General features: G+C 45.6%; 3 protein-coding genes, 1 long non-coding RNA gene and 1 pseudogene across 5 annotated transcripts; 2 read left to right on the top strand and 3 right to left on the bottom strand.

Annotated features, from left to right (window-relative positions):
- Nucleotides 1-75: 75 nt before the first annotated feature.
- On the top strand, nucleotides 76-5,264 carry LOC120833284 (pancreatic secretory granule membrane major glycoprotein GP2). The gene is made up of 9 exons (XM_040200276.2): nucleotides 76-295; nucleotides 1,011-1,099; nucleotides 1,194-1,298; nucleotides 2,814-2,974; nucleotides 3,059-3,194; nucleotides 3,641-3,735; nucleotides 4,308-4,476; nucleotides 4,696-4,807; nucleotides 4,918-5,264. The coding sequence occupies exons 1-9, from the start codon at nucleotides 208-210 to the stop codon at nucleotides 5,091-5,093; spliced, it is 1,131 nt and encodes a 376-aa protein (XP_040056210.1). The 5' UTR covers nucleotides 76-207; the 3' UTR covers nucleotides 5,094-5,264.
- Nucleotides 4,920-5,867, bottom strand: LOC144388421 (uncharacterized). Its single transcript, XR_013452790.1, has 2 exons — nucleotides 5,730-5,867; nucleotides 4,920-5,095 (listed from the first exon to the last, which is right to left on the bottom strand). It is a non-coding gene; the product is annotated as an uncharacterized LOC144388421 (long non-coding RNA).
- Nucleotides 5,687-11,053, top strand: fbxo30a (F-box protein 30a). 2 transcript variants are annotated; one of them, XM_040200241.2, is made up of 3 exons: nucleotides 5,687-5,973; nucleotides 6,716-8,771; nucleotides 8,859-11,053. In XM_040200241.2, exons 2-3 carry the CDS (start codon nucleotides 6,771-6,773, stop codon nucleotides 9,060-9,062), a joined length of 2,205 nt encoding a protein of 734 aa, XP_040056175.2. In that variant the 5' UTR covers nucleotides 5,687-5,973; nucleotides 6,716-6,770; the 3' UTR covers nucleotides 9,063-11,053. The 2 variants fall into 2 exon arrangements, with proteins under 2 accessions (XP_040056175.2, XP_040056176.2); XM_040200242.2 differs by having other exon boundaries at nucleotides 5,773-6,601.
- Nucleotides 11,054-13,127: 2,074 nt separating this feature from the next.
- stx11a (syntaxin 11a) lies at nucleotides 13,128-16,034 on the bottom strand. The gene is made up of 2 exons (XM_040200279.2): nucleotides 15,663-16,034; nucleotides 13,128-14,674 (listed from the first exon to the last, which is right to left on the bottom strand). Exon 2 carries the CDS (start codon nucleotides 14,667-14,669, stop codon nucleotides 13,782-13,784), a length of 888 nt encoding a protein of 295 aa, XP_040056213.1. The 5' UTR covers nucleotides 14,670-14,674; nucleotides 15,663-16,034; the 3' UTR covers nucleotides 13,128-13,781.
- Nucleotides 16,035-17,164: 1,130 nt separating this feature from the next.
- LOC120833289 (syntaxin-11-like) lies at nucleotides 17,165-18,189 on the bottom strand (annotated as a pseudogene).
- Nucleotides 18,190-18,945: the final 756 nt, after the last annotated feature.

Genomic DNA, 18,945 nt, shown 5'->3' with positions numbered 1-18,945 from the left:
CTGGTGTTTTAAGGCCAGGGGAAGGCTCCTGATTCATTGGAGCGGTGTTTCGAGGGTTGGAGAAAAAGAGGGGGGGCACTACGTCTTGGTGGTGACAGCGAGCTTTGGTTAAAAGTCCCCGGGGGATTTTACAGAGTTGCGGGGCGAGGGCCAAAAAGGTAGTGCAGCGGCTGAGCGAGGAGAAAGCAGAGGGACAGACCTGGGAAGATGGCACCTGTCAGTTTGGTTTTGGCCTGGTTACTGTTCACCATGAGGATGGTCACCTCGGCAGTGCATCTGGAATCTGAGGAGGAGGGTGAGCTCACAAATCGCACAGCCGGGAATCAAAAGAGAACCACTTTCAGAGGAGAAAGCGTAGTGCTTCATTAAGGCAATAGAGAGCAATGTTTCATATCCACGATGACTGGTTTGACTTCAAATTGTTCTTTAAAAAGGGATAATTTAATGCTCAAAGTCAACAACATTCTTTATATTGGTGCTGTTGCAAAATAGGCTATAATTTGCATTTAAGCATTTAGCAGGAATTAAATAAGTGCAAGTTACAATTGCAAGTTAAAGCCCTGCTTTCAAAATCTTAATGTACAGAAGTATACATGTAAAATGTTGGCACACAATATTGTTTGCTTGTTATTATTGATGCATTATAACGGGTGAACAGCATTTTAATGTCGGAGCTGGGCAAAGATAATTTTAACCATTACGTGCTATTGGGGTACTTTCATCTGTAAAGTACACTGTATTTTGTTTGGAAGGTAACTTTAGTAGAAGTATAAAGTCTAAATACTTTGTTATGTTCCAACACGGATATTTGGATATTGACGGCTGTCCTTTGTGTGTAAAACCAGACGATTGTCTAAGAGACTTGACGTATGTGATAATAAATAAATCTCTTCACCTTTAAAGGAAAACTGGATAGAGCTTAAAGTTATAAATATCTCCACCATTTGTTTACTGTATTAAAGTTATTTTGGTTTTGTGAGGGATTTAATCGGTTTCCTTCTTTCTGTTAGAGCTTAACGACACTGTCATTTGTACCAACAACCATATGGAGGTTGTTATTCCCAGTGAATTTTTCCTCAACAAAGTGCCTCCGGTCTATGTAAGTGAGCCCCAACAAATCCCAAAAGGGGTTTTCAATTATATCACAGATGTCCTAATATTTCATTTATTAATTTTTTGTTTTGTTTGTTTAGGTTTGGGATTTGCATTTAAATGATCCGGCGTGCCGCGGCGTTGAGGTTGGAAACGACTACGTTTTCAGCATCAGGACAAATCTCTCTGACTGTGGAACAATAATGGTACTTATCTTATTCTGACTTCTTAGACTCTTTAAATCCTGCTGACATGGCCGGACTAACTAATCAAATATTGCACGTGAAGTCCGACATTTAGAACAACCCTTAACAAAGGATGAAGACAAATTACACTTGGTATCTCCATTATTGACAACATTAAGAGCCCCGTGATAATAAATCAACTATTTTACGATGTCTACGGTTGTCGTGGGAACTGGGCCCCAGAACAGTGTCTCTTCACTGCCAAAAACGGAGCTACTTGAGACAATTTATTGCACTTTACATAACAGTAAAAGATAGCAGAAAAGTGTCTGGTCTTATTCAAGTTGTGACGTGAATGTGGACCAGTCTGAAACCAGTGAAGAGAAAAGAAAGGGGTGGCATGTACGTCAAGAGAGAAAAGTGCCGTTGATTATTTTCCCTGCGACAGTGCAGATCCTTGTTCAAAGCAGCGAGGGGAGCCTGAAAGGCCTTGTGGTTCTAAATTAGCACGATTCACATTTAAATTATTATTTGTTGATGTCATTGAATAGGAAGACAATAAATCATTGCCCAATCAGCCACCTAATTATTTCAATCCAGCCACTCATTCATTTTGGAAAAGCGTAAATTCCTACTTCATCACACAAGTGTCCTTGAGTTGCTGACCTGGAATGCATGACGGTTTTTTCTTCTTCTTGTAAAGCAAGCAAAAGGTTAACGTATCCGCGGACTGGGAGGAAATCTCCCCGTGCTCCACCACAGCAGTTTTACAAGGGTTTTTTTGCACAGCAGCTGAGAAAAATAAGCCTTCTGTGGATTAGATGGCTGTTGCTAAAGGAGAAGAATGCCATAGCGGTCATCTCGCTTTCACCTTCAAGCCTGCCTTTAAGAGGGAATTAGGGAATTGCAGGGTTTAAAGGTAAGCAGTTTTCTGATGGCAGCGTCCTCGGTCATGTTCCTCGGTCATGTTTCAGCCACAGTTCTGCATTTGAGACGCACTAAGAATTAGGTCAGTGGTGCTAATAGGTGTGCGTTTACCGAGAGGTCGTAAAAGATGTCTCAAATGTTAGAGCTCAAGTCACTTCATCATTTGCACCCGGCAAGACAAATGAAACCATTTGGGTTTTAGGATAATTAACAATTTACATAACCCCAATTAAGCAATACTCAGCAGGTTATTCACCGATGAATTACTTGTCTGTTTCAGAAAACTGATTACTTGTATAAGCGTGGGTTGAATGCCCGGTGTGTAATTAAAAGGTTGGAAAGCCGTTGCTGTGTAATGTTTGGTCAGTGGGTCACCGGCAGGATTGTTGAGCTGCCTGAGGTTTCAAAGGACCAAATTAAATGAAACACGTAAGAAGAGATGTCCCATTGATATCAGACACCTGCTTTCTCCGAGCTCCCTTTCACTGAACATCCACGGCCAATTTCACTGCATAGCACAGTGGATATTTATTCTTGTATTGGCAAAGGAAAACAATGTTTAACTTGATTAGTGTAAATTGACTTATTGTATGCCTCCTCTCTCCTTAGGCTTCAGATGATACACACATCATGTTCATGAACACTATACACAACAATGATTCAGACGTTATTACAAGGAACTACATCAACATAACATTTGTATGCCGCTACCCCATAAACTACCTGGTCCAACAGCCCAACGGTCAAAACATGATAAGAGTGGATGTCAGGTGAGTGTTGCGTTTGAGTTTAATCAACTCCTGAATGTTTTTGGTTCCTGGGTTTTAACTCTTCTAATCCTCGCTCGTCTACAGAACCATCACTTTGAACACGGAGGATGGGAACTTTTCTGTGTCCATGTTACTCTACAAAGACAAAGCGTTTGAGGACAGGTGGACCACCGTTCCATCGCTGACGTTGGATGACGACATCTACGTGAAAGTCTTCATGGTAAAGCCCCTTAAGTCGTACTAGATGAGTTCAACTAAATACCTACAATGACCTGATGAACTTGCACAATTTAATCACGTTGAGTAACATTTTGAGTTTTGGATGATAAGCCATGAAGGGATAATTGTCATAACATGTAATAAGAGTCCAGAGATTGTGTTTTTCAATGCTCAGCATACACATTGAAGTATTCTTACTACCGAGAGCTATTTCTGGAGTAGATTAAGCGTGTTGTTTCACAATGTTAAGCAATTGGCTGTGGATGGAATCCAACACTTGACCCACAGAGTCATTTGAGAGCTGCTCCTGTTCTCTTCCGTGTTGTTATAACACATTGGTACCTTCAGCTGTTGTTTACTTACTGTGAATCAGCAGTTTGTGGCAGAGTCTGGAAAGGTCATGTGAAGGCAAAAAGAATGACTCAACTCTCTCGGTCTGTGTGACAGGTACCGGCTAACCTGAGGCTGCGTATGGAGAGATGCTGGGCGACTCCAACCAGTGATCCATACAGCAACATTCAGTACACCTTCATCAGAGACAGGTAGACCCCGGACCAGTTAAGACAATGGAGAATTCTTATTCGAAATGAGGAAGAAAAAGAATGTCTTATAGTGCCGCTGTAGGCGGCGTAGCTTGGCCTTTTCCATTTATCATCTAGCAGCAGAAAAGGTAAGTATGAAATACTGTAGGTTGAGATACTTTCTATTTGTTATGTTGAAACCTGCTTATGCGATTTGTGCTATTTCCACACACATTAAAAGGAGCACTGTTGAAATCTGAAATAAGAGAATTTGTTGCCGAGAGAACTGGCCAGACACTCAGAGAGTCTGGTCATGTGACTCCTGTCTGAGAGGCCACGTGCATTTCACTTCAACAGCTGTGCATGTCCTTGACAACCAGGCAGTATTTGGAACTGAGGGCTACAGGAGGGCAATGAAATCCACAATGGTCTCAAAATGCCACAGGGAAACTAAAATCTGTTTCACTTGTTGAATAAGTTGAAGAGTATTAACATTTCTTCTAAGCCTTGCAGTTTAGTTGGAATCGGTTTCTTAAAAGTACAGTATTTGAGTCTCACTACCGTCCTGGGTTGTTTTGTGTCTCTTCCCATAGCTGCCCGGTGTTGTCAAACGAACAGACCCTCAGTGTGCTGAGGAATGGTCGGGGTCCGGAGGCCACGTTCAGGATACAAATGTTCAAGTTTGTGGGCAGCTCGTACGCCAACGTCTTCCTCCATTGCAATGTCCAGATCTGCCACAACACCGCGGGGCTGTGTCAGCCTGTGAGTGAGCTCGTGCAACCCCCATTCCCCAAACTGGTATTCAGAGGCCAGTCGGGACAAGTAGCAGTGTGCAGCTTATGTCCCTGATATAGACCCATTGGCCTAGAATTGTTTTTCCACCGATATGATCTTGAGTTGTTAAGCTCCAAGTCTTAATTTGCAATGTGCACAGCTTGACATTGGGACTTGTGTTTCTCTGCTGTTTCACTCATTAAACAGAACTGTTCCAGTGAAGATGAATTAATCAGGACGCGCAGAGACATCCCTCTGTCCCATACAGTGTCTTATGGACCAATCAGGCGACTACTTAACGGCGAAAAGCCCAGTCTGAGTAAGTTAATTATTGCTCTGGTTCTTCTTCTGTGAATCTGAGAGACATTCAATATAATTGTCTGCAGTTCATAAGCAAGTGTGGTTTCACCTGTGTCCTTTTCTGTGTAGATGGAGGCGGAGTCCCTCAGGTTGAGACGTTTGTCCTCGGAGGGCTGCTGGTCCTGCTGCTGCTGATCACTGGAGTGTTTGGGAGACTGTGGCTTCGCTCCAGACGTTTCTATCCGGCGCGGGAGGCGCAGCTCACTCTGTCCAACATTCACAACATCTCGGAGGTGGCCTCGTGAATCTGGGGATCACAAACGTTTTTTTCGTCAAAGAAATAAACAAACACGAAATGATAAAACTCATGTACAGGTGTGATTTATGATTATAATAATGAACTTGCTTACCTTTCTCTTCATAGAATTACTTTCCTAGATTGTAAGAAATCTTTTTTAATAAATGCTCTCCCGGAGGTGTTGTCTCAATTTTTATTTATCCAGTGGGAAAAAAGTGTCTATTCATTTACCATTTTGAGGATTTCGTGGATTTATTCCATTTCATACAATTCCTTTTAGTTACGGGAATGAATTATGTTTAGTTTTAGGAAAAGGAATATTGAATCGATTATATAAAAATCAACTACACTGCCCAAGTTCGTGGTACTGACGGGATGTAATTCTATGCATATTGCTTTTTGTGACAATAACAGGTATGTCGCACAGAGGAATATGCTTCATCAAGCTTTTGATAACCAGGACACTTGATAACGACTGTTCCATCCTTTATAACTCATTTGAATTGCCTGGCAAGAGTCTGCAACCATAAATAACCGCGCACGGACGTTTCACCAGTGATTAAATGTAAAACTGTCCTCGGGGTATTCCCCGCTCCGTCCGCTTCAGTGACCTTTTATAGGTCACAAACCGAGCGACACGTACGTGATGACGTAGCATCGCGACGTCCCCCCACCAGCAGGATCCACACCGACGCCGACTCGGAGCAGCAGAAGAAGTCCCAGCCGAGGAACCAGCCGCAGCCAGTTCGTATCAAGCGGACATCTGGACGCACTTTCTGCTGTCGGGTCTTTTGTACGGCGAACGTCTTCACGTTGCGGATGTCGACGGGGCGGATAGAAGTAGAAGAAGTGTAGACTTAATTCCTCCGCAGATCCCCGCAACCCGGGTAAGCAGCTTCTTGAGGATGTCAGCTAACCGGCTAACTGAGTAGGCTAGCGAAGTTTAGCCGCTAATGCTAAGTGACTGGCCATGTTGTTGATGCTCTTTTGTTTAACTTCAAAAGTTGTGTTGGCTTTTGAACTCACTTGTCTCCCTGCGCAGTGACCCTGGGAACTAATTAACACAATATCTCAGACCGGTCGATGCTGTTGCCACTGAGATTACGCTCGGGTCGAATGCTTCGAGCCGGTTGTGTCCTTGTTTTGTGTTTTTAGCTGTTTGCTAAGTTGCGGTCGTAACTTAACACTGTGTTGCTCACCGTGGCTGCTCAGACTTTAACATGACAATAGTTCACCAGCGGGGTTTTGCGGGTTCTTACTATGACTGTGGACATTGTTGACTCATTCGTTATCCTGCAAATCCCTTCAAACAATTAAGCCCGAGGCTCGTTACTCGGAGGCTTTACGGAGGTTGAAATTCTTCAATTGGAGGCAAAGTTCTCAGAGCCACAAGGAGAGGGATACCTAGTCACGAAAGAATCGGCTTCAACACGTGTTGTGAAAGATTACGAGACCGTCTTTAACGTCTAGTAAACACGCAGAGAAAGAACACGTGTGGGAGTTACGGAATAGAAGGTATGTGGGTTGCGATAGTGTTCGTGGGATCACGTGACGCCGTCATGCTTTGTTGTTAATGGCTGGCGTTTACTTTCAACAAGCGTGAAGTAACCATTATTGTTGACTTTTCAGGGTCGAACCGCTTTTTCCTGCTAGAACCAGTTGGGCAAGGAGCGACACACAGAACATGGAGGGCCTGCACTCCCACTGCCTTAAGTGCTTCAACAGAAGATGCATGCTGAGACCGGAGGCGGGCGTGTGCTGCACCCTCATCTGCTGCCCTCTTGTCTGCGGCGCGGTTTTTCACTCGTGCAAACAAGAGGAACACCGTCTACTGTGCCCGTATGAGCGGCTGGCGTGCCTCAACAGCGGATTTGGCTGCCCGTTCACCATCGCGAGAATCAGGATGGCAAAGCACCTGGCCACGTGCCCGGCCAGCATAGTGTGCTGTACCATGGAGTGGAATCGTTGGCCCGTGAGCTACTCTGATCGCAAGTCCTATGAAAACTTGAGCAAAGACTTTGACGAGGTGGAGCAGCTAGACATGGCCCTGGCTCTGCAGGATCAGAGGATGCTGTTGGAGTCCCTGAAAGTCACGACCACCGTGTCAAAGAATGGCAATAAAGCGGCAGATGAAAGTGATAAAATGGCCACGGCGTCGAGTCTGCCAGAGACTGCGTTTGGTACCGCAACAGTGGAAATGGAGGAGGAGCCCTATAGCGGCTTGTACAGAGCTTCAGTGGAGACGAGCAGAAGTTTAGCAGCTGCCTTGGACATCCTCAGCAATGGCAAGGATATTGAAGTTATTGTTGGAAATTTGAATGGCAAAAAGACGGGGAAAAATGGACCACTCCAAAATGGTGATGGTCATGTCGCGGAGGTTGGGAGGAACGTAGATATGCAAGGGAGCGACTCTGATTCAGACTGTGAGCTCGGAGCGGTGGGCGGAGTGGATTGCGCAGTCGAGACGGATGGAAGAGAGGAAGAGGCCACCGGCTGGGTAGAAGAAAATGATGTTGTGGAGTTGTTTTTTGAAGAGAAGGAAAACATTGTCGAGCAGACCGTAAATGACTCCAACCACGTCTGGCCGGCGGTGCCTCCGGAGGACTACATGCCGGTTGTAGCGCTGGAACCTCCTGTGCCACAACAAGCTCAAGTTCCGCATCCGATGCCATTCCTGCTGTCCGAGCACGTGAGGAATAACTTCTTACAGCAGCTGCCCACTGAACTGCGGTACAGGTGTTTGGAGCGTAAACTGCAGAACGTGGAAGTGCTCAGAGGGATGAATATGTTTACATTCAACGGACGCCGGGCGCTGCTGTCGGACCCGTACCTGTTTCGAGCAAAGATGGAGGACAAGTCAGTAGACACGTCGGACCTGGAAGTAGCAGATGACCCCATGGGCCTCCACGGCATCGACCTCATCACTGCGGCGCTGCTCTTCTGCCTGGGCGACTCTCCGGGAGGGCGGGGAATCTCAGACAGCAGGTTTGTCGACGGCTACCACATTGACTTCGGCACCCAGACTTTCTCCTTCCCGTCGGCCATTCTGGCCACCAACACCATGGTGGGAGACATCGCTTCAGCCTCGGCCTGCGATCACGCTAGCCCGCAGCTCTCCAATCCGAGCCCCTTCCACACCCTCAGGCTGGACCTGGTGCTCGAATGCGTGGCTCGATACCAAACCAAGCAGCGCTCCATGTTCACCTTTGTGTGTGGGCAGCTATTCCGGCGAGACGAGTTTTCGTCTCATTTCAAAAATGTTCACGGGGATATTCACGCGGGACTCAATGGCTGGATGGAGCAACGGTGCCCCTTGGCTTACTACGGCTGCACCTACTCCCAGCGGCGATTCTGCCCGTCCGTACAGGGCTTCAGAATCATTCACGACCGGCACCTCGGCTCATTCGGGGTCAAGCCGGGTTTGCCATTGAATGCTGGGGAAAACCTTCCACGGAAACCCCGGCGCCTCGGCTCTCGGTGCGATCAGTTCAGCAATCTCCCGTTCGAAGTGTTGCAGCATGCAGCAAGCTTCCTGGACAGCTTTAGCTTGTGCCAACTGTCCAGGGTGTCCCGCACCATGAGGGACGTGTGCGCCAGTCTGCTTCAGATGCGCGGCATGGTCGTCCTGCTGTGGGAGAAAAAGCGGCGTGCCGACGGGTCTCCTACATGGCAGATCACCGACAAGGTTGGTTGATTTATTGCCATTTAGAAAGAAGTTTGATAACTGGCTTCTCTTGTAGCTGATCCATTGTGTCTCGTTTGTGTCGTTCAGGTGTGGCGATTCAGCACGGCCTTTGGTACAGTGAACGAGTGGAAGTTTGCCAACATCGCCAGCATGGCCGACCACCTCAAGAAGTGCCAGTTCAACAAGGTCGCCCGCCGGGAGGAGGCGATCCCTCTGCCGTGCATGTGCTTCACCAGAGAGCTCACAAAAGAAGGAAGGTGTTTACGCTCAGTTCTCAAACCGGTAGCCTAAGTGATCCTGAAAGACAAAGACATCTTTTGGACTTTTTTTTCGGCGACCATTAGAACTCAAAAACCTGTGCATTTCCCTCCAGTGTTTACAGACGTACGTCTCTTTCTGCCTCAAAACAACAACTCCTGGTTGAAACATTAGATGGTGTTTTGCCCGTTGCCTCACGTTGGAAGTAATGGTCTCCCATGTCACAGATCCAGATCGTAAACCAGCACATTAAAAGGCTCGCCTTGTATCTTCCATTCTAATGGATTTATTACCAGTGTAAGTTTTACCTTCATCTGCTCTGACATTGTATGAAAAAACAGATGTAGATTTTTATTTGCAGTACTGCGCTACAATGGAGGTAAGAGTACAGCCTTAACTTATGAAACTTGATTTTGTGGGCACGGAGTTAAACATCTCAGTGAGATTTACAGTTTACTGTTTTCTTGCACGGTTTTGTATTTTATCCTGACACGCAGTGACCACATGTGTTCTGCTTTGAGCTCATAGATATTTCATGGCTTTAGTCTACATTTAAGACCAAACGTCTGTGGTAAGCAACATCACTGGATTTTGTTTCCAATGTGGGTGTTGATTTTTTTTTCACAAGCACACCCCCCATCATCGCGTTTGGTGTTTTTAAGTGTAGGGTGGTCCGTCACATTATAGCAGTAAGAGGATGCGGTCCGGCTTCCTTTTATCGCACCTCTTGATGGAAGCAACACTACTCACCAGCCAAAAGTTTTTAGCTGTGGTTGGTCTCTTTCTACCGGCTACATTTAACCAGCAATCGTGTGAAAGTTTTATACAAAAACAAATGTAGCAAATAAAATGATGAATGTACTGCTGGAGTAAAAGAATCCATCAGCGACTGCGGTCAGCTCGGTCTCGCTCCCTGATGAAACCCTGCAGGCCAGGTGTTCCCCTCGGTAATGAGCGCCACTAATCGTGTTACTATTTATCATGGTTGTATGATTTTTCTCACTACACGTCCACGCTGTTCAAATGCGTTGCCGTCTCAGGGTCGTAGCATGAAGCTTTGAAGCCGCGTGGTCGTTAAAACCGGCCGGCCAACCAGCTGTCCGACGACTTGTCAGCTGCTTGATTATTACGGGGTCTAAGGAGACCGGGCCGGTGAGCCGCTCAGTATTCTAAAAACATTAGTGTTTTTCAGTGCGGAACGAACGACACGTTTGCCATCAGTGTCGTGTTTTTAAGGCTCGGTAACGCTCTGTGAAGCGATCACACTTGAACACCTTATTTTTCTTGTTTGGATTTAGAAACACGGTCTAACGAACCACATTTGGCTCATTTATGTGAACATGTTTTGCGCATTGGAGATTGTTTGACAGTATCACTGCAAAAGTAACCGATTACTGCTAAGAAACGGTTATAATCCTTTGAAGGAAATTGTGTGATTTTGTTTTAAAAAATATATATTTTTGAAGTTGGATGTAAAGCCCAAAAGATGTCAACTAAGCTGTGTTTTTACGCTAATGTGTCCAAATCCATGTCTGTCTTTTTCTTTTTTGTACAGGTACTGTTTGGAGAAAAAAAAATGGCCTCTTGTAGATTTTTTGTTTTTTAATTTGAATTACTGATTTGCACATCAATGCATGTACTGTACAAGTTGAGATAGAAGGCTGATGGGTTATCTTTGTCGAAGTACCAGAATTTCCTTCCCACGTGTTTTGCATGAGAGTTTGACACCTTTGTAAAATATTTACGGATTAGTTCTCAGGAACAGTGAGTCACATTTTCAACTTTTCTTTTTTAAACTTGTCATATTAAACAACTGAACTCAGCCAGATCTGATCGCATGTCTTTATTCTGAGTGGGTGGAGTCCAGTGGATGACCTAGACATTTAAATTGGTCTTTAGTCCTTTTTGTAATGTACTGCGGGCACTTTGTTTTCACTCCTGCTGAAGTGTGTTTTTCACTACAATACGCCAGCCTCATTTGTTTGACTTTGAATATTTTAATAAAGAGGATCTCAGTTTTTAAATGCTTTTGTATTTCTTTTATAGATCACATGCTTCACATGGCTTGGTTTTAACAAATCACTAAAGGTTTTGCATAAGTGTTAATAGTGCAAATCGTAGGGAGGTAGCCGTGCACACTTTAAGCAACAAGACATTTCAATAAAAAGGAAAACGCAAGGAGTTCAACGCTGCATTCAAGTTTGCAGAACTCTGGGGGGGAATAATTGAACCCTCCTAATGGTCAATGTGACCATGTGAGGGATGAATTAATATAAATATTCATGACTACAGGGTGGTGGTTAGCACTGTCGCCTCACAGCTAGAAGGTCCTGGGTTCGATTCCGCCCAGTGGCCTTTCTGTGTGGAGTCTGCATGTTCTCCCCGTGTCTGCGTGGGTTCTCTCCGGGTTCTCCGGCTTCCTCCCACAGTCCAAAGACATGCTCTGGGGATCAGGTTAATTGGGGACTCTAAATTGCCCGTAGATGTGTGAATGGTTGTGTAGCCTTGCGATTGGCTGGCGACTAGTCCAGGATGAACCCTGTCTATCGCCTGAAGTTGGCTGGGATGGACTCCAGCGACCCTGTGTGCAGGATAAGCGGTTTGACGATGTATGAATGGATGGATTCATGACTACCTTACAATGAGGCCATGGAGACAAATAACATAATACGTGGCCGTTCGAACTTTTTTAATAAAAGGGCTGACATGTAGGGGTTTACGTTGTATTGTGTATTTTATCAAGGCTTCCCTATAATTGTGATTGTGCTGTGTGGATTGTGGTTTCTATCTGTTCACAACTAGATGGCACCAGAGCTCAGCATATAGCTCAACATAACGGATGGGCAGGTTTCTCTGAAGACAGAACTGTTAAGTCAACACCCTCCTGCCACAGATCAGCATGTCGCTTGCTTTTTGGATCATTTTAATGTAAGTTCATGCTAAATCAAGGTAAAATTGTTCTTTTAAGTAGAAATGAATCACATGGAGTCGTATCACACAGAAAGAATGAATTCAAATTTTTCTTCAACTATGTCAGTGGCAATAAAATGCCAACCTGTTCTATCACAACTGAACCGTTAGCCGTTATCTTGGTAGGAGTATTGTTGTTGGATTACTTTTATTTACATTCGGGCCAGATTATTCATTCAAAGGTTGAATTAACGGTGAGATATGCTGCCTACATTTACCCATTATTGCAAAAAAGGAACCTAATGTCATAGTCTTACCTGCCTGCAGCGGCCTTGCAGTATCGGTCCTGTGTGTCAGTCTCTCTGCGTCTGAACCGCTGTTAATTGTTTGCAGCTGTGACTTGATTAGCTCGTTAGCATTGACCAACTGTCATGCACCTGTTGCTGTTCGTGTAACGTTAAATGAAACAGAACGACGATGAAGTACATATAGGTTGAATTAGTGCATGTCACCAAATTAACTGTGACAGAAGCCAACGTATTACACATCGGTCAGACAATTTCACATTAACTACGACATCCTACCAGGAGTGGGGTTTGAACCCATGAAGACCATCCATTGCATCTTGAGTGAAACACTGATTTAAGAACTGTGAAATAACATATTTATAAATACTACAATGAAGTAAAAATACTTCATTGTACCGTCATGGCATGAATGTGCAGTAATGCTTAGTAATGCTTCCAGTAAATTGACACCACTAACCGCTCATTGGTGACGAGTAAATGCAGTCATTGCAGCAACACTGCAACTGTGAAAACACCCACTGGTGTGGCAGTACGTGTGGGCGGCGGGACTTACTGGTGGCAACTGGGAATCCCCCAGTGCATGATGGACTGCATTGACATTTTCAATTTGGCTACGACTACACTCTATAAACAAGACAGGCCTGCTGTGCAAACAGAGAGAACTGACTGGATTCCCATTCTCCACCTGAGCAAACACTCATGTACACATTGATTCCGGTGCCTCTTTTTATACGGAAACAATCTGAGCAAACCTTCCCCGTAAAGCAAATCTGACTGATTGTGTGTGTGTGTGTGTGTGTGTGTGTGTGTGTGTGTGTGTGTGTGTGTGTATGTGTCGGGGACAGGGTGAGTGGGGGGATCAGGGAAGTTACAGGAAAGCTTCAAGATGACACAGTTTAATGTCTGAAAAGTGGAGGCATTACAAAGAGTGTTGTCTTTCACGTGAAGCAACGGGTCTTGAGAAACCCAAAGCCCGACCTAAAGCCGATGATGAGGATGCAGAACACGGGGATGGCCGACACGCCATTGCGCAATCTATCTCGCCTCTACAGCTAACCACAACTAGTAGCTGTGAGTTTCCTAAGGCTTGTTTAGTAATGGCTGCAGTGTGAAGCAGACATACCGACAGGTTCCGTTAACATCGCAGCTACATTCAGGCTGTGCATATGTACACTACTTAAACATCTTACGTAGTAAAACAGCAGAACATTGAAGAAAGAGACGGAGGGATACTCATTATACTATATATGTCTCTACAGCAATCATGCTCACATTCTTAGTAACCATCAGGAAGTAACACACAATTGTATTTGTGTATGGTTGTGTGGTTTGAAATAGGGGGCTTTTCTCAGAACAGCTCAAACTACTGGCTACTTGGGCTGAAAACGTGGACCCAACTTCTGCTTAACAGTGACGTCAAGAATTAATTTCCCTTAAATAAATACACAAACTAGAAACTAAAACCATCTATGTGAGGCGTCTTTGCATAGGAAGCTAAACTAAAGCCAAATTAGAAAGTAACACTGGTGCAGTCTCACTTGCAGCAAGGGAAGCAACAGCAGAAGAGTTTTCTGCACGGATTGTTCTTCTTGTACTTCACGGCCTTCTTGATGTGAGCGGTGGCCTTGACGACATAGTCCTGAGTCGCACCGACGTTGGCTTCTATGTTATCCAGCATGCAGCCCTGCTCCTCCACCAGCTGGGCCATCTGCGAGAAGAGCTCATGGATGTCCCTGATGCGGCCCTCCAGCTCCAGCAGCTCCTTGTGCCGGGTCTCCATCTCACTGAGAGCAGACCTGGCAGTCCTCCCCTCCAGGAGGAGGTTATCGGAGAAGACGTTCCACTTGCCCGTCTCGATCATCTCGTCAATCTGCTCCCTGCTCACCTCCTTGCCCATGATCTCCGCTTGCCTCTGGATGCGAGTCTTGCAGTTCTCCCTCTGGACCATCTCCGCCTCGTTGTACTCGGATATGGCGTCGTGGAAGGCGCTGGTTAGAGACACGCACTGGGAGCGCGCCATGCGGGCCACAGCGGATGCGGGGCCGTGCTCCTCCTCCTGCTCTTTGCTCAGCTTCCTGATCTTTTCCAGCCGAGCGTAAATGGCGTCCCCCCTGGCTTTGATCTCCCGCCCCAGCGCGTTGGAGTCCCGTTTGATGCTGCTGAACCTGCGGACGGACGTGAGGAACCTGGTGTTCTGCTTCCCGAGGCGCTTCACGTCCAGCTTGAGCAGCTGCATGTCCTTCCTCATGGCCTGGGCCTCTTTGTAGACGTTGTCCATCACGTCCTCGCCCTCGAACACGATGGCCTGTTGGGACAGCTCCTCATCCTCATCCTCGCCGGTGTTGTCGGGGTTCTCCTCGAGCCCGCGGTCCTCTGCTGGATTGGAGGTGATGGTCACCAGCTCACACATTCGGTCCCTCATCTCACCTGCAAGAGGAGTCGGGAGCCTTTACTGACCTCTACTCATCAGACAAATAGAGGATCTGGGGGGATCTGTTTATTCACTCGGTGATGGACAATCCACAAAGCAGCCCTAAATATCTGATATTTGTTTAATCTGTACCAAACAAAAGCGTAAACATTACAAACGTGGTGCCAAAGCTGCTAGGCATTGTGTTTCCGTCTTTTACCATATTTCACAAACTTCCATTTTTGACCCGTTTGGCAACCGCTGGAGCTGTGAAGCTCAAACATCTTCAATCAGCTGCACATCATGATGCTGCTTTCACACTCCTGTTTACTATTCACAATCCACTGATGTAAAATACGATAACACTACACAGTAATCAGCCATGGTCTCCTTTTTCCGGCAGATTGAGGACTGTTAAATTTTAAGGACAGTTTGCTGATTAAAAATACTGCTGACTTTAACTAGTAGCGTTGTTCAACCAACGTAAACAGTCTGAATGCTTCTTCGTACACTACATTCATCCTATTTTAATTGGAAGAATTTAAGCCCTTTAGATTTTGACAAATGTCATTTAGGGCCAAATTACTCTGTAATTACTTGTATTTGGAACCCTTTTTAATATTTAACTTATATAACTTTAAATCTAGAAAATGTTACTGTTACATTTGAAAAGGAATCCGTATTATACTTGTAGCCCTCTCATAATAGTACCAGGAAACTGATGGTAACTTCCTCAGCTGGGACTTTTATGTTAATGACAGCGTCGACTCATCGAGACAAACTGTTACTTAACGTGCCGCTAAACAAGTTGTATTTATGGAGAGAAACCGCACCAGTAAACGCGTAAAGGATGTAGGGTGAAGCGAAAATGAATTATCCACAACAACACAAGCGGCTCTGAAACGAGCCTGTAGTCCTTTATGACCCCATGAATGCATTAAACCTCAAGTGTTTATATTTCAGCGACACAAAACGACTTAATACGCACAAGTGAAGCTCGCGTACCTGCTGGCAGCGTGTCCTCCGCCGGTCCTACTCACTCACACCCGCTGAAGCAGAAGACACCGCCGCGGAAACACTCATTTCCTCTTTTTCTTCACTTTATGTGTTGAATTTCAACATGTAGTCAAGATAATCCTCCGGCTGCTCGCGCGCACGCACACGCGCACACTACACTGACACAACGTGCAGCGAGTACCAACGCGGAAGATAACGCGCGCGCGCGCACACGCACACACGCACGCACACACACACACACACGCACACACGCACGCACACACACACACACACACACACACACACACGCACACACACACACACACACACACATTTAACACACACCCACCTGTGACTCCAGGAAGGACGCAACCATCGCGCTCTTTGAGCGTGAAGCGCGTTATATATATTAAGGTGTAAAAACAGTCACACCCTTTCGGGGTAGTTTAATATTTACTACTACTACAGTTTATGTGTTTTGCAGGTTACACTTTCAATCACAAATAAACATATGTTTGCAAATGATTGTATTGGCGGAGGAGAAGTATGGACTATCAACAGGGGGTCGGCGGAGGTACTGCAGGGGGGTCGCGAAAGTTTTGGTTTATAAGACAATTTCTTTTTTTCTTTTTTTTTCCAACCAATTTTATTTCCACAAATTTAAATGTCTTCCTAATCAGAATCAGACTTTTAAATAAAGATTAACATGAATCCAACATATTGTAGCGAACGGATAAATTGATGGAGAGACGTCATCTTCATCAAACACAACAGCAGCCAATCAGATCGCGTTCATGCTCACGTCTAAAGAGCGTGAAGCTCAAAAATAAAAGATGTTGGACCAAACCCCGTAGAATATAGGTGGTCCCTGCTCCATCTCGCCATCAGTTTGGGGGGCCTGGCCTGAAAAACGTTGCAGACCCGTGGACTAACATGAAAGGAAACACACGTCAACTCGAACAATCTCAAATTTGAACATATGTGCTCATCATTTGAGCAACTTTACATTCAAACATAAGCTTTCATGCATTTGTCACATGGCCTTCATCGGCAGAAGGCGCCTCAGTTGTCATGGTTACATTCCTTTCAACACCTCGAAGGACATCATGTCCCTGTTGGCCTAAAGATTTAAAATGAATTCTTGACTTTGGAACTGCTGGCTTTATGCTAACAGGCCTCCATGCCAGATGTTATAAGTTACTTACCAGACCGAACAGCTGTTTGCTGATATGGTGAGTGCTAACTGAGCCATACTAAGTTGATTCTATTGATTGTTTGTAACTCGCAAAATGTTTAACTTCAGACCACCAATATCAGTATTTAAACCTTCCACTGAATTGTTTAACAGATGCATCCACTGTGGTCGTTGTGCCTCAACGCTCACCAAGAGCCGCAGGATCAGGCTCATTCCGTCTCACGATACCATCTTCATAAGCTCCAGAACAGCCATCATCGAGTTTGTGTTTTCAAGATACAGATCATTTGTGTCTTAATTCATTGTACCGTTGGTATTCATTGGTGCAGCTTTAAACACAACATCAGACAACCAGCTGTACTGGAGGGCCGCAGGATGGAGCCACTGACCCTCATCAGACCTAATTGGTAAAACATCAACAAAGCAACTTCTTGAAGGGACTGTTTCTTTGAAAGGTCCTCGCTCTGTCCAGCTGCACCACGGCGCCCTGAACCATGACTTCTGTGTTTTGTACGTTTTTCTGGATGTTGTCTGCGGCTCCTCTGTGAGCAGAGCCACGTCCAGAAGCAGCTCCTGGATCCCCTGGATCCTCTTCTCCAGCTCCAGCAGCTCCTCCTGCCGACTCTGGATCTGCAGCAGAGCGGAGCGAGCCGCTTCGCCCTCCGCCTGCGCGCCGAACACGTTCAACACCCCACTCGCCATCATCTCCTCCATCTCCTCCATCTCCTCCATCTCCTCCATCTCCTGCCCGCTGACCTCCCGGTCCATCAGTGGACTATCTGCGTGCGGATGTGTCGCTCGCAGGCCTCCCTGTGGCTCACCTTGGCGTCATTGTAGCTGGCCATCACACTCCCGCAGACCGCCGCTGAGACAGCGGTGCTGTGTTCCTGCGGGGTCAAAGGTGCCCCCCCCGCCCCCTCCCTGCGTTTAACGTTGGAGTCCGGCTCTGACGCCGGCGGGTGTGTGGTCTTGTCCAAGGACCGGTGGTTCACGCTCTCCAGACGTATCTGCCGGGCCTCCTGCAGGACACCGTCCAGGTCCTGGTCAGAATGCACTGCGGCTGCGCGCGCCGACAAACAGTCCAGCTCCACCGCGCTGACGCCCTCAGGGTCGGCCTTCACCTGGCGGAGGTGACTCAGCCTGTCTTTCATGGCTGGAAGGACGACGAGAGAGAAAAGGTTCTGATTTAGTTCGGTGTAAGAACATATCTGCCACGCTTGTGATCTAGAGCAGTGATTCTGACACCGGAAGTTAAGACTTTTAAGGCTCCTGACATAAATTAGAGAAGGTAACACTGATATATAAACTAAACCAGAGACATAAAAAGAGAAGGAGTGAATGTGACAAACGAGCTTCTACGTTTCCGGAGTGAAGACATCAGGCCTGGACTCGGTCGCTCGCGCACACACCAATCAAAGGCTTCTGTAATCAATTTGTGAATCAGCTGTGAGAATTTTCTACAATGGAGACATTTAATACATTTTCAGGATTTACCAAACTAATTTTAAAGCAGAAAAGTATTAAAGTATTTCAGCATGTGTGTAATTCCCTTTTGGGTCAATGCAGAAACTCGTGAGTCTGGAAGTTATTTTTTACAACAATCTGATTGTCTTTTCTCCTTATTTTCAAACTTTTCCCACAAGACTAAGTTTAAAGATACCTCGTTCTGAGGTTTTCTCACTTGTACAGTATTTTTTTTGTAATACTTAAAATGTCAAACGTGGAATACGTGAACTTATAATGAGAGAAGCACCATACCGTACACCGGTGGGACTTTGTTATCTGTAGATGCAGTTTGCCGGCTCTTCGTGCTGATCATTAAATAAACAATAATAGTTCAGATCTTCAGCGTGGCAACACTTAAGAGAGGACGATTCTAAAAAAAAGTGAACTATCTTCGCTTATACACCTGTTTAGGAGGAAACAAAACCTTCTACATTCCCATTGCGTCGCATGGAGGCATGAAGTGACATTCAGCGAGTCTTCATAAAGAGGACATACTTTGTTTTTTACAGTTTTCTATATTCTCAACTGTCACTCATGGACACTTTTGTAAGTGTGTAATAAGGGTTGTTATAAGATACAAATGATAGCTTT

This window comes from Gasterosteus aculeatus, chromosome 15 (assembly GCF_964276395.1).
Source record: "Gasterosteus aculeatus chromosome 15, fGasAcu3.hap1.1, whole genome shotgun sequence".
Classification (NCBI taxonomy): Eukaryota; Metazoa; Chordata; class Actinopteri; order Perciformes; family Gasterosteidae; genus Gasterosteus; species Gasterosteus aculeatus.
This window is presented reverse-complemented; position numbering and strand designations above follow the sequence as displayed.